Raw genomic sequence first — 15,599 nt, forward strand, 5'->3', positions numbered from 1 at the left:
GTTATCTCTTAAGAGCAATCACTATCTGTTCAGCATCTACTACAGTAGGGGAGTTCTCGAGATCTACCTGAGCTCAAACTCCCCTTTCGCCCTGCAAAAGGGAGGGAGCCCTGGGCTCGAGGATCTTATAAGCTCAGGGTCTTTCTTCCGGGACAGCATGCCAAACAATCTTAATAATCAATCATCAGCTAAGTGTGAACTCTTGAAGCAGGAATTAAAAATTAAGGGTTAAATGTTTCATTGAAGTGATCAAAAATGATTAATTATTTCTTTATGCAGAGGACTGCATAAAGCCTGTTATTTCAGCACTGTACATACCTTCAAACAAGTAAAATAAGTAACCCACTGGCAATCGAATCCAGTCAGTAACTGTATCCAATACAGTGCCTCCAAGTTTGGCTGTTTCAGTGATGTCTGCATCCCCTATTAAATAATTAAGAATGACAATAATTAAAAACAAACAATTTTGACTAACCGTACAAATTTTATGCTTATTTTGAGAATCCATGCTACAATTTGAACAGAATGCAGTTTAGACGTTTATGGGTGAATTAAAACAGTAGGTGATTTGCAGTACATTCTGTGCCTTCGAACATGTTTTTTTAGAAATTGTATAATAGTCTTGACACCACTTAAAATTTGTACATTTTCACTGAGCAAATTAAAAATAAACATTCTGCTTTAACATATTTTAAAATGTACATTTCTTACTATTACAAAATGAGAAAACTATTGTGTTGAATAAAAATGTGATATCTTGTAAATGTAAAATTTAAACAGTGATTATAAATGATTATATCACTGTAGGGCTGGGCGATTTGGCCTAAAATCAAAATCTTAATTAATTGAACATTTTAACTTGATTACGATTAATGAACGGTTATTTTATTTATTTATAGGGATGTCCCAATCCGATATTCATATCAGAAGTAGGTCCGATGACGTGAAGTAATTGGGAAAAATGCTTTCAGCCAAGATTTCTAAATCACCTAACATGTCCCGGATTCTGCCTTCATTTTCTATAGCTGCGTTTTTGCATTTTTTTATATGCAAACTTTGGCCGGTGCATCTCAATCTCTCAGCAGCACCCAGACTAGGGAGAGAGAAAGAGGGTGCAGATTTGACCTGTCAGTGGTGCACATGGATAATAGGAGTGAAATAGTGGATTTCTTAATTTTTTTATTTCATTTTTTTACTTGAACACACTGAAAAGAAACAGTGTCATGTAAAAGGTGTTAAATGCTTAGCATTTTTTGTTGTTTTAATTGTCTGTTAAATAAGAATAAGAAATCGTTCTGTTGCTAAGGGCCATTACAGTTTAAAAGAATGAATGGTATAACTTTCGGGCAGAAGGAAAATTTAATTAGAGGCATTCCCATGTTTAACTCTTCTTTAAAAAGCCCAGAAAGACAAAGTGCTCTGATAAACAGTGTCAGCTTTGCACATCAGTTTGCAGTTCTGTCTTTATTTACATTGTCAAATTTTTCCCATGTGGGAATCTGTGCAATGTATTATGCAAATAAAATGAATTTTGATAAATAAAATAATTCTTAAAAAAAGTCATATTATTTTATGTGCTGTGGAAAAAAGGTGTGTTTCAATCCAGCTACTGCAAGTATATTTTTGTTAAAGATATTATGTGCAATATATATTATTATAAAATTAATAATGTTTTGTTTGGGACCATTGATACAGGAATAATCTTCTTACTATACAAACACAGATTAAATAGATCTGATCATGTAAATGTTTGTACTAACCATACTGCACATTTTTATTCATTTAACATTAACTTATAACAAAAACTTCCTATTTCTGCTGCCCAGTGTAAAAGATACCTTTCACCTCAAAACTGGATCAAAATTTCATCAAGAAGCTGTGTGTGAAATTGAAACTTTAGACACTCAACCTTTAGCAGTTGGTCAATTAACATTTTCTTTTCTTATGTTCCTGCTCTCAGCTGTTTCTACCATTTGCTAATGGTAAAAAATAAATAACTGAAGTGACCTTTAATTTGTATTTTGCACTTTAAAAAATATATTTTTGTTTATTCAATTAAGATATTTTTCAGGGTCTTAATATTTATTCTTTAATTCTTTTTTTACATATTCTTATGTAAAAGGTTTACATTTATGCAACCAATAGTTAATAAATTGGTTGTTTTTTCCATACTGTTGCTAACTTTTGTTCTCAGTTTGATCTAGCCGTTCATACATCATACATTCCACAACGAAATAGGTAAACCACGGATTTGTATCGTTATCGGTTCATCCTGAGGCTGCAATATCGGTATCGTATCGGAAGTTAAAATGTACCGAGACATCCCTATTTATTTATTTAATGTTTTTGCCCTCATAGTTCACTGACAGGTTTTGTACAGTAAATATGATCACATATTACAAGTGAGAGATATTTAAATGAAGAGTGCATTACTTGATTTTAAAATAATTGAAGGAAACACACTATATATTGTCAATGATTATTTATTGAACATTAATGCTAAACAACTGAAATTAAAACGCACATTGCCCAAAACGCGGCTCTCCTCGCCGACCACCCTTGTCGCCGATACTTAAGCGACCGATCACAAAGTTTGCGCTATGTGTCGTTGTAACGTGTAGTTTGTTTGAGAGGTGTGTGGTTATGCAAAGGCTACGCCGGACTGTGTGCGTGCGCTTGGCAGAAGTATAATAACAGAATAATATAATAATTATAAATTAGCCTTGACAAAGCAAAATCACGTAACTCCACACATGGTAAGAAAAGAAAATGAAAAAAATTGACCTGGAAAAATTAGATCGATTATAGGTTCTGAATGCTGATTTCGATTACTTTTTGATTAACTGCCCAGCCCTATAACACTGTTTGTCAAAAATAAAATTTAAAAATGAATTTAAATCAGTACCTTTGAAGAACCCAAATATGGCTGATAAAGTGTTCTTGATCACATTTAAAATTTGCAGAAATACTTCGCTTGTCAAATCCGCTGGATAAATAATGGTTACCTCCAGGATGGCTGAATGGCAAAGACAGAATTAAACAGAAACCAGCGAGTCTAAAATAAGTTGAATCTTTCAATGAAATGATCAAACATGATTAATTATTTATTTATGCAGAGAAATCAGGGGCATTTTCTAATGCTGATTGAAACATGTTCATCATTCGTATTTCACTCCATATCTGCTCACACAACACAAGCTAATTGTTTCAGCAATGTACATACCTTCAAATAAGTAAAATAAGTAACCCACTGGTAATCGAATACAGTCAGTAACCTTATCCAATACAGTGCCTCCAAGTTTGGCAATATCAGTGATGTCTGTAATAATAGTAATGATTTAAAAAAAAAAAAAAAAAAAACAATTCTGAACAACCGCATACAGGATCGATGCTTTGAGAATTAATGCAGGAATGTTAACAAGATGGAATTTAGAGGTTTATGAGTGAATTTATATGTGATCTGAAGTACCTCTAGCGCCTTCCAATATGTTTGAAAGATACTGTACAATAGTCTTGATTCCACTTAAAATTTGCACAACAGCTTCACTCAGCAAATCCACTGGCGTAAAGACTATATCCAGGACGTCTACGCAGCAAGAAAGTCAAAATATTAGTGCATCTAGCCCCTCAAATATAACTAACAATGTATTTTTATCTTAATATTAAAAAATTATGGTTATCATAATAACAATAATATATGGAGTATTGAGATTACAGAGAGGTTAGATCATTTAAATACAATAGAACTAGTAAATAAAAATACTCAATAACAATATAGCACATTTTAGTAGCATGTACTCCAATTCTTGGGTTATATCACATTAGGAGTCTCTTATTACATGTCATCTCACAAAACAACAAATATTTTAGCATGAAAAATAAGGCAGGTACCTTCGTATAAGTGGAATAAGCAGCAGACTGGAAATCTGACCCATTCTGTAACCTCATCCAATGCAGTTCCACCATATTTCACAGTTTCGATGATTAATTCTGAATGTAAACAAACAAAGAAGAAGCAGAGCTGAATAATTAAAATGTTAAACTGCTTGTGAACTATTTTAAAAGCGATAAATTGAATTGAATGAATATTTACATACCATCAGGTGTGAGCATTTCTGTCACATAAGACACGGATGAGTCAGCTGCTGAATAAAGAGCTTCCTTCGGATTATATAATAATTCACCAATGTATTCTAGATATTCCAAATAAAAGATGAAAGAAAATGGCATGAAGATAACAATTTTATAAATAAATATATCATACATTTTTTCATTGGACTGGCCTATGCTCTTTGGACTGGCTTAACGTTAGTCAAAACGGAAATGCTGTCGTTTACGTTCCTCATCTCACAACATTCTCAAACATACAAGTTTGCGATGCATTTACAATGAACTGATTGTCAGAGGCGTATTAAAAGTACTTAATATCATTCAGTGTGATAGTTTTGTGAGGAAAAATACCAAAACAAGTCAAATGTCATTCACTACCATGTACATCGTTCTTCTCAATTGGGCGCGTTCATGTGACAACTGAAGCACAGCTGTTGCCGATTCAAAAATGAGTCACTGATTTGAATCTTTTAGCGAATCGGTTCATGCGAATCAGTCGAGTCAAAATTATGCGAGAATGATAATGACTTCTGTTTTTGACACAAAGCTGCTGTATAGCTTTAGAAGACTTAAAATATACCATGTTATACTAATTATTAGATTTATTAAGGGTTTTGCACTCTTTCTGAAAACTGAAAGATTCAGTTAACTGCATTAATAACATAACATAACAAATTTTGAAAAATAGTCTAAAAAAAATGACTGCTACCAAACTAAAACGAATTATTTTTGTGTAAAGAAAGCACAGGCCTACCATTAGCATCATTAAACATATTATTCATGTGGTTTATCCTGTTTTCGATTCCTTCAATGGCCATGTTCACTGCTAGCGCTGGATCTGAACCTAAATCCTGGATGCCTGCATGACAAAAGTTCTGAGTGAAATCAACAAATTCAACAACAGTAGAAACAAGTCAAATAAAAACTATTTATTCAACTTACTTGCAATCTGATCATCACTGACAAAGTCAAACATGACAACACCAGCTATTGACCAAGAGATCAGAAGTGTGATGATGACCACCCATTGTGCTGGACGACTCATGGTTAGTAAAATTCCATGACTCCTGGCTGTAAAGGATTCTGGATGCACTGCTCTAGCCGGAGCATCTACAGCGGTGGGAGGGATGGATTTCACTACTGTATGAGTTAAGTTTGCACAAAACAGTATACCAATATCTGTTAGCAACCTTGGAGGTACTTGCTCTGAATGTTAAGTTTGCTTGCAAACATTTACAGTATATGCAAAAATGTTACATACAGTACAAGTTATATCCTGCAGTTTTCCTAAAAAATACAGCACCATAATGTGTACTGATAATTATTTGGTACATCTGTTCTCAAGTCTAAACTGACTTCACTCTTGCAAGAATAAACTGCATCTCCCTCGTGTTATTTTCTCCCCGCTGCTTGAGTTTAGTGACATCATGGACTAAACAAAGAAACTATTTATTAACTAAACAAAAAGAATGAGTTTTTTTTTCTGGTACTGATCCCCCATTGTAGTTTGATTGTGTCATAATTTATTGTTATTTTAGTACCATGTTATATTTTATTTTATTATTATTTTCACTTGTTATGTTTTTGTTTTATTATTATGTCTGGATGTGTTTTGCACTTATTGTAATGGTCTTGGATATAGTTTATGCTTGAATTTGTATTAATACTCTGTGAAATGTTTCAATGCTTATAATAAATAAATAAATAAATATTAACTAAACATCCCAATGTAATAGTTGTCATCAAAACATCAACTATGTTTGTTAGGCATATTGACACATGATAAGGTTAAACGTTTGGGGTCAGTTAGATTTTACTGCTTTCGTTTGATAAAAACAAATAATAAGGATAATAAATAAATGATATCTTGGTTGCCTTAAATTTGTATGCTAAATCAAATTAACCTTATGAGTCAGTGTAACTTATGTTAAACTGATTAAAACAGCTTGCATAACTTATAAAATTAAGTTAGAACATGATTAACTTAGTTTAAGAAGTTACAATAACTTAAAAACATATGCTGCCATGACTAATTGTATATATATATTTTTTTACAGTTTTTACACACACACACACACACACACACACACACACACACACACACACACACACACACACACACATATATATATATATATATATATATGTATATAGTAACTCAAACCAACTAATCCTAATGAGTACTGTGAACTTAATCTATTTGTGTAAAATAAGCAATTTGAGCACAGTAAAACCCAATAAATGAAATGAACTCAAATCAACTGAGTACTGTAAAACCCAATAAGTTAAGGCAACTCAAACCATTTGAGGAAACTGATTGCAACAAACCATTTGAGTTAAAAAAAACTGAGTATTGTGAACCTAATCTATTTGAGTAAACAAAGCAATTTGAGCACAGTAAAACCCAATAAATGAAGAGAACTCAAACCAACTAAGTACTGTCAAACCCAATAAGTTAAGGTCAGTCAAACTGTTTGAGAAAACCGATTGCTACAAACCATTTGAGTTCAAAAACTAATCCATATGAGTAGTGTGACCTTACTCCATTTAAGCTGAAGTAATAAGGTATTTAACTAACTTATTACCTTTAACAATGAGTTTAAAACTCTTTTCAAATGAGTTAACTTTCATTGAATTTTGAGTTCACTACACTCATTTCATTTTATAAAGTTGAGTGTTGGGTTTCAAAAATACATTAAAAATAGTATTGGGAAATATAATGACAATTTTTTAATTGTTTATTATTATCTATTTTTTAATAACCCAAAACTAACACGTGAATAAAACAATCACCATTAATAAGTACACTGTAAAAGTTGTAAAATGTTGGCTCAACTTAAATGTTTGACTTGACCCAGTTTAATCAATTTAAGTTGACTCAAAAATGTCCTGAAGCTTGTTGCCTTAGAATTTTAAGTTGAGTATTTTTACAGTGTAGCTGATCATTAAAAGTCTTTATTTATTATTATTTTTTTTTTTTTTTTACTTAATAAAAGACATTTCTGTCTTGGTCTTGGGAAAAAAAATATGCATTAATGTCGTGACTATACAACTTGTTTCTTCAGATTAAAATCAATTGTCTTGCATCACAGCAGGATTTATAGTAAATTCAGTTTTTATTATCATTAATTATACACAGTTTTATTATAAAGCACTGTCTGTCAATAAAATGCAGAAGATCATGAGTGCAAGACCTGCAGTACCTTTGGTTGCCTGAGCCATGGTGCAGTAGTAACTTCAGCTGAATGTCCTTTGATTTTTGCTTGTGTAGGCTAATCGTATTAGGCCGGTTTCACCCAGTTGATGTTAATTCCCACTCAGGAAAAGATGTTCTTCTTTGTCGTCCCCATTCAATCCATGGGTGAAACCTCCCAGTCTAGTGAGGAAAAGCGGGATGAGGGGTTTTCAGAGAGCCGGATTTGGGATCATGGCAGTGGGAGAGTGGGGATGGCAGGTCAGGGACGTAAACAGGGGAGTTCGGGCTCAGGCAAATTGGTGCTGGTAATTTAGCCCATGTTATTGGTGCCTCACATGGATGTGGGACGGGAAAAAGTGCTGGAGTGCTTCATGGTAACCTTATCCATTGCAAGCCCGGGTTTATTCTTAGACAGTGTTGGATTTACCAGCTGCACTCTCTCTTGCCTTTTTAGGCACTAGGGGGTGTGAACTAATGGAAGAAAAAAATTAGACAGTTGCATAGTCACATACTGTACTGTCACTGATTTTTAGCCATTTCACATCTGTCATTAAAGGGAGAGTTCACCCAAAAATGATAATTTACTCACTATTTATGTGGCTTCAAACCTTTATGTGTTTTTAAAACTCTGTTTAACACTAAATAAGATATTTTGGATAAAGACAAAAACCTGTATCTGCTCTTGTGTTCAACTGAAGAAAAGGCTTAAACAAGGGACAGTAAATGATTACAGAATTTTCATTTTTAGGTGAACTATCCCTTTAATTTGATGCACACACTGTCTAATATGTTTTACATCATAATATGCAATACTGTAACAAATTACCCAGCAAACAGGGAGTTTATTTGTTTTAGGTTAAATTAATAAATGATATTTATATTTAATACTCTCTATTTAAAGCTAATCCTGCTTCCACTTAGCACACTTCACTCAAATCTGACTGTTTATGGTTTCACTTGTAACTTCGTAGAACCGATCTGGAATACAGAAGCATGACTCCTATTTTTAAGCAGAACAAGCTTAGCAGAGAGGAGACTTGAGATGTGGATCTCTGAGGCACGGATCAACATTTTGGCTGGAATGCAGTGTCCCTCTGCTGGACATCAAGGGAATTACAGAAATGCACTGCAAAAGTATGCGCCATTGTTTTAAAGGGATGGTTCACCCAAAAATGAAAATGTTTCATTTCATTTTCTTGTCGGCTTAGTCCCTTTATTAATCCGGGGTCGTCACAGCGGAATGAACCGCCAACTTATCCAGCAAGTTTTTACGCAGTGGATGCCCTTCCAGCCGCAACCCATCTCTGGGAAACATCCACACACACATTCACACACACACTCATACACTACGGACAATTTAGCCTACCCAATTCACCTGTACCACATGTCTTTGGACTGTGGGGGAAACCGGAGCACCCAGAGGAAACCCACGCGAAGGCAGGGAGAACATGCAAACTCCACACAGAAACGCCAACTGAGCGGAGGTTCGAACCAGCGACCCAGAATGAAAATGTACACTCTTTATTTATTCACCGGCAAGCAGTTACACACTTTTATGAGTTTCTTACTTATGTTGAAAACAAAAGAAGATATTTTAATGAAAGCTAAGAAGCACTGACATACATTTTTAGCAAAAACAAAGAGAGTGGTCTGGATGCAGACCTGGTGCAGTGCGATCGGAGCTGCATCCCATGCTTTTTAATGCGCTCACCTAACCCCACCCCTAACCCTACCTGTCACAGTGATGTCACTCACTCCAATGAGTGCATTGTGTCTAACGTTGCATCGCTGGGTGATGCAATCTCAGCTTGCATTATAAAGGCTGCATCCAGAAATTATTGGTAATATAATTGCTACCAATTTATCAAACTTTTTTTTAAAAAGGGCTGCGCTCCGTCAGTACCTGGATGGGAGACCACATGGGAAAGCTAGGTTGCTGCCGGAAGTACTGTTAGTGAGGCCAGCAGGGGGCGCCCAACCTGCAGTCTGTGTGGGTCCTAATGCCCCAGTATAGTGATGGGGACTCTATACTGCTCAGTAAGCGCCGTCTTTTGGATGAAACGTGAAACCGAGGTCTCAACTCTGTGGTCATCAAAACCCCAAGAGGTCCTTTGAAAAAAGAGTAGGGTATTAACCCCGGGATCCTGGCCAAATTTGCCACTGGCCTCTGTCCATCATGGCCTCCTAACCATCCACATATCATAATTGGCTTCATCACTCTGTCTCCTCTCCACCAATCAGCTGGTGTGTTGTGTGTGGTCTGGCGCAAAAAAATGACTGCCATCGCGTCATCCAGGTGGATGCTGCACACTGGTGGTGGATGAGGAGATTCAATGTGTAAAGCGCTTTGAGTGCCCAGAAAAGCGTTATATAAATTTAAGGAATTATTATTATTATTAAAATATGAAGAGTTCAGACGCCGTCTGAAGTTTTCTCCTAAAATTAGTATTTTTCTCAGCCTCCTATGTTTATGTTAAAGTATTTTACTTTAAATTTTTGAAAATATCAAATGGCATTTAGAGGTTTTTGCATCTGAACTGTTCATATCTTCTTTATTGTTTAACAGAAGAAAGAAAATTGGGAACCAATGAACAAGTGGAATTAATGAGTAAATTATGAGTTTTCAGTTTTGGGTCAACATGCGCTTCTAAAGATAAACCACCACCAGTGATGGGGGGGACATGACAATGCTTTTTATTACCTTTCTTCTTTATGCTAAATTAATAATTGTTAATAATTGTTAATTATGCTAAATTATGCATCATTAGAAACCTTAAAAACTTTATCCTGCACTCTCAGAAATAAAGTACGTGATCTGTCACTGGGGTGGTACCTTTTTAAAAGGTACAAATTTGTACCTTAAAGGTCATATTAATACCTCAAGGGTCCATATTAATACTTAAAAAGTACAAAAGTGTTCCTCTTAAAATTTTTAGATAGGCTACTAATGTATACTTTTAAGGTACCAACATGGACCCTTTAAGTACAAATGTGTAGCTTTTAAAAAGGTACCACCCCAGTGACAGATCGCATACCTTTATTTCTGAGTTCATGTGAAACCTTTTTGAATCATTTCATTTGTACTTTATTAAAATCTTTTGCCATGTTCCTCTCACCTGTGGGTTGTACCAGGTTTCATATTATGTCTACTAAATGTATACTATTTTATACACTAATCCTTTTATTTTTGTAAATGCGAATTTTGCCATGTTTTGGAAGGGTTTGATGGTGAAGGTTTAATCATATTTGGTCTCTTTTTAGTTCTAGAATTCTGATACTGTGGCAGCACTAACAGAAAAATGCAAAATGAAAAAAAAAAAAAGAGTAATTATAATTTTTGTATTATCGTTCCAAATTTTGAAACATAACTATCGTTTACACAGCTGTTGTCACATCCATGACATCATTTCATTGCAGTTTTAGCTTTCAAAATATTTAATAAAATATTTATTTATTCATTTATTCACTTTGCTTCGACCTAGTCCTGATTTCTCAGGGTTTGCCACAGTGTAATGAACTACCAATTAAAATGTATTTTGCGAAACATATTTAAAACTTGTAGATACTTCTTTAACATATTTATGTGTTATATTTTTCTGAAATACTTTGAAATTTGAATGTTAAAATGTTATCTGAGCTTAAACTGCATTTTAAAATTATTTCTGTCGTAATGACTCTTCAGTTCTGCAATTTTTTAAATATTAAGTCAAACATTTTTTTAAATGAAGTTTAACAATAAAACTGAGGCAGCATGGTGGCTCAGTGGTTAGCACTGTCGACGCACAGCAAGAAGGTTGCTGGTTTGAGTCCCGGCTGGGCCAGTTGGCATTTTTGCATGTTCTCCCCATGTTCATGTGGGTTTCCTCCAGGTGCTCCAGTTTCCAAAGACATGGGCTATAAGTGAATTGGGTAAACAAAATTGGCCTTAGAATATGAGTGAATGTGAGAGCGTATGGATGATTTCCAGTACTGGGTTGCGACTGGAAGGGTATCCGCTGCGTAAAACATATGCTGGAATAGTTGGCGGTTCATTCCGCTGTGGCGACCCCTAATAAATAAAGGCACTAAGCCATAAGGAGACTAAGGAGAATGAATGAATGAACTTTTTAAATCTTATTTCCAACCCCAAAGTTTTAGGTTTGTGTTGCATTATAAAACAAACTATTAAAAGTGCTCTAAAATATTTGACAGCATCGAAAGTGTCTAAATGATTTGCTATTTAATTGTTAAAAATCAAGAATATGCATTAATGCATTACTTTGAATTTCAGTATGAATTAGTTTTTTCTCTTTTGCTTATATGCAGTTGAAGTCAGAATAATTAGACCCTCAGAATTATCAGCCTCCCTGTTTATTTTTAACCCAATTTCTGTTTAACTTAGAGATTTTTTCAATACATTTCTAAACATAATAGTTTTAATAACTCATTTTCTAATAACTGATTTAATTTTATTTTTGCCATGATGACAGTAAATAATATTTGACTATATATTTTCAAGACACTTCTATACAGCTTAAAATGTCATTTAAAGACTTAACTAGGTAAATTAGGTTAACTAGGCAGGATAGGGTAATGTTTGTATAATGATGGTTTGTTCTGTAGACTATCAGAAAAACTATAGCTTAAAGGGGCTACAAATTTTTACCCTAAAATGGTGTTTAAAAAATTAAAAACTGTTTTTATTTTAGTAGAAATAAAACAAGTAGGACTTTTTCCAGAAGAAAACATATTATCAGACATACTGTGAAAATTTCCTTGCTCAGTTAAACATCATTTGGGAAATATTTGAAAAAGAAAAAGATCAAGGGGGGGGGGGGGGGGGGGGGTAATTATTCTGACTTCAACTGTATATTAAAGCAATTATTTAAATTACAAAGCAATTAAAGCAATTTAAAAATTACATTTCGTGTACTTGCCAAACAATGCTGAATTATGCGTTTGATGTCAGGTGGTGTAAAAAAAACAGAAAGGTTGAAAGAAATGGATTTTGAATATGACACTTTATTCTAAAAATGTTTTTGTGCATAAATGAAAGGAAGCAATTAAATAAACACAAGATTTATGAATTAATCCAAACATAGATGGTACAAAAATAAATGTGAAAAACTTATGAGGTTGGAACACAAATGCAGCACATCATTAAAACGATAGGCCCAGATCAAAGCAGCCTTCGGTTAAAACCCCTTATCCTATCCAAAATATTGACTGAAATCAACAACGAAAATGTAAAGAGTAGCAAAACGACCACTCTTGAAATATGGCTCATGCCAATACCGTCGCATTGACTATGTTCACAGACGATTCCTTAACGTGTTAAAAAAGCAAAGAATCACCCAGTAATGAATATTCAGACATGTCGTTTTATCGTAAAAGAGAAAACGAGGGGCAAAAAAACAAGGCAGCCCAGCGATGAGAGTTATCTTGAGTGAAGTTCTACAATTTGATAATATTTCTCTACGCGTTTAGTCGTGTTATTTTATAATGCATGATATTGTGAGATACACTGAATGGACTTTTTATTTTCTCTCACAACAGTAAGGTATGTTAGCAGTCATTTTATCTTATTTGCAGGAAAGATGCAGTTATGGTCAAGCATAATGCCCACTTGGTCTCGTACTATTCTGATACATACATTGCTCTATCGTTAATCCAAAGTGACTAAATAGAAAATGCACTCGTCCTAAGAAGCAGAAAACGAAAAGAGAGACACACTGAGCGGGTGCAAAATAATCAGGCCCAGCAAACTCACTAAAACCAGTGCGGACGTCATTACCTTCTGTGAAAACCCACAATAATGTGTCAGAAATGCTACCTATGCACTGCTGTATGTCTTTTGTTGTTGACACGTTCAGTTAATTCAATGTACAATTGACAGAATTCATTTAAGGTTTAAAAGAGGCTGGTCAACGTCCTACTGGAAGTGTCAAGGATGTCCAGAATCGTCGGGAATATTAAAACGGTTGATCTGTTGGTCGTACTTTCCTCACAGCGTCGACTTTTTTTTTTCCTCGGCCTGGATAAGAACGCAAAACAGCATTATAAAAAGTAATAAAACAAGCCAAATACAAGGGAAAACTAAACACACTATTTACACTACATACAAACAAGCCTTTCTTATCATTAATCGTGATGGACGTCTCCCCGGAATACTATTTTTGGCTTTACTGACAGATAAAATGCGATCGCATGTCCGTTTTGTTTTTTTCGTCAATGGAAGATGGATTGGGTCAAGATGGCACAAAACCTGGAAGCTTCACTCATCAAACGCTCAGTCTTTTTTTTGTAGGGCAGTCTGTTGTGGCACACTGGGGCTCTGTGTTTAGAGGTTGTCCCCGGGTTGGTACTGTGGTTCAGTGGCAGTGAAGTAATCCTCCAGGAAGGCTTGCAGATACTCAAAGGTGGGCCGCTCTTCGGGGTCCCTCTTCCAGCACTGGAGCATGAGCTCATGCAGGGAGCTGGGACAGTCCTGAGGGCAAGGCATCCTGTAACCACGCTCCACTTGCTCCAAGACTTCCCGGTTGTTCATGCCTGAGGGACAAATCAAAAGCATGTGCTCTTTTAAACTCAGGGGGAAAAAAAACGCAAAAGGAGGCTCCTAAATTCCTGTATGATGCTGGGTTGTAATTCATTCTCTAATTTAAGAGTTTAAAGTGAAAGTTCAACCAGAAACATTCCAAACCTTTTTGTTTCTTTTGTGGATCACAGATAAAATATATATTTTGTTCACCAAACAATGTAAGAATATGGGGCACAAAATAACATTGATTACCATGAGCTAGATTTAAAGGTGCTGAATGGAAGTTTATTTACTCCCATAAAACATAAAAATACCATAATATGTTTGTAGCAAGTAGGGCTGCACGATTCTGACAAAAATATGAATCATGATTTTATTTTATTTTTTAATTCAAGATCGTGATTTTCTCACGATTCTGTAAATGTAAATTTAAGGGTAATTTGATATGCCTATTATTATTGTTCATTTTCAAACATATGGCAAAATAATAACAATAATGTTATTTTAGCCCACCTGTGGCTAACACAGGTGAAATGGTTGACAGTCGAACTGCATATTAAAATTATTTCTGAATGTGATAGGTGTCATTTTTTGTATTTTGTAAAACTAGAGAAGATTAGATTTTCCCTTCAAAGACCTAACAGAACATTTGCCAAAATTTGGGATGCCCTTTCTTTCTATGTTAAAACTCTTCAGCTGGATCTAGACTGATCACCTCAGCTTTTGATCACAATAGTACATCAGTTTGTAATCTTTCATCACTCGAAATGTAACATTTGAGATTACTGTATAAATGTAGACATCTGCCTCGCATTATTTGTTACTTTGTTAATTTGGTTTTATTTTATTATCATCTTCTTTTTTATTTTCATTTATTTATTTATTCACTTTTTTATCAATATGTTATTTGTATTTATATATACTTTTTTTTCTATTATTATTTCTGTAAGGGTTGTTTGATATGTTTGTTAAATGGAAAAATGTCAAATAAATCATTAAAAAAATAAATATATATATATATATATATATATTTTTGTCGTAATGACGCTTCCGCTCTGCAATTCTTTAAATATTAAGTCAAATAATTTTTTTAATGTTTAACAATAAAACTTAGGCAGTACAGTGGCTCAGTGGTTAGCACTGTCAACTCACAGCAAGGAGGTTGCTGGTTTGAGTCTCAACTGGGCCAGTTGGCATTTTTGCATGTTCTCCCCATGTTAATGTGGGTTTCCTTCAGGTGCTCTGGTTTCCAAAGACATGCGGTACTGGGTAAACAAAATTGGCCTTAGAGTATGAGTGAATGTGGGAGTGTATGGCTGATTTCCAGTACTGAATTCTGACTAGAAGGGTATCTGCTGCGTAAAACATATGCTGGAATAGTTGGCGGTTCATTCCGCTGTGAATAAAATATAAATTTTGTTCACCAAACAATATAAGTCTAGGGGGTACAAAAACACATTGATTACCATGAGCTAGATTTAAAGGTGCTGAATGGAAGTTTATTTACTCTCATAAAACATAAAAATACCATAATATGTTTGTAGTAAGTAGGGCTGCACGATTCTGACAAAAATATGAATCATGATTTTATTTATTTTTTTCTTAAAATCAAGATCGCAAGATGTAACATTAAGGTTAATATGATTAGCCTATTATTGTTGTTCATTCTCAAACATATGGTAAAACAATGATAATAATATTAGGCCTATGTGTAGGTCTACTGTTGGTTAAAATGCTAAATTTTGTACAGTCATTATGGTGGACTTGAACAGACTT

The 15,599-nt window shown here is 34.4% G+C and overlaps 2 protein-coding genes across 52 annotated transcripts in view; both read right to left on the reverse strand.

Moving 5' to 3' along the window:
- The window catches only part of si:ch211-266g18.10, a 53,301-nt gene extending 45,734 nt beyond the window's left edge, over positions 1-7,567 (reverse strand). For all 50 annotated transcript variants that reach the window (XM_073928314.1, XM_073928318.1, XM_073928321.1 and 47 more), the window contains exons 1-9: positions 7,314-7,567; positions 5,053-5,250; positions 4,865-4,969; positions 4,098-4,193; positions 3,892-3,990; positions 3,470-3,586; positions 3,224-3,319; positions 2,906-3,016; positions 319-423 (exon numbers count right to left, since the gene is read on the reverse strand). In XM_073928314.1, coding sequence (XP_073784415.1) covers positions 319-423; positions 2,906-3,016; positions 3,224-3,319; positions 3,470-3,586; positions 3,892-3,990; positions 4,098-4,193; positions 4,865-4,969; positions 5,053-5,250; positions 7,314-7,332 — 946 coding nt within the window. In that variant the 5' untranslated portion in view covers positions 7,333-7,567. The remainder of the gene's footprint in view (positions 1-318; positions 424-2,905; positions 3,017-3,223; positions 3,320-3,469; positions 3,587-3,891; positions 3,991-4,097; positions 4,194-4,864; positions 4,970-5,052; positions 5,251-7,313) is intronic.
- fyna (FYN proto-oncogene, Src family tyrosine kinase a) overlaps positions 7,314-15,599 on the reverse strand; it is a 30,611-nt gene continuing 22,325 nt past the window's right edge. Inside the window, exon 10 of one of the 2 annotated variants that reach the window (XR_012392649.1) lies at positions 7,314-8,590. Coding sequence is in view for 1 of the 2 variants with exons in the window: in NM_001328163.1 (NP_001315092.1) it covers positions 13,626-13,834 (209 nt within the window). In the remaining variant the exon portion in view is untranslated. Of the gene's footprint in view, positions 8,591-12,288; positions 13,835-15,599 lie in introns of those variants that run through there. The other variant, NM_001328163.1, reaches the window with a different exon arrangement.

The sequence above is a fragment of the Danio rerio genome, chromosome 17 (genome assembly GCF_049306965.1).
Source record: "Danio rerio strain Tuebingen ecotype United States chromosome 17, GRCz12tu, whole genome shotgun sequence".
NCBI lineage: Eukaryota > Metazoa > Chordata > Actinopteri > Cypriniformes > Danionidae > Danio > Danio rerio.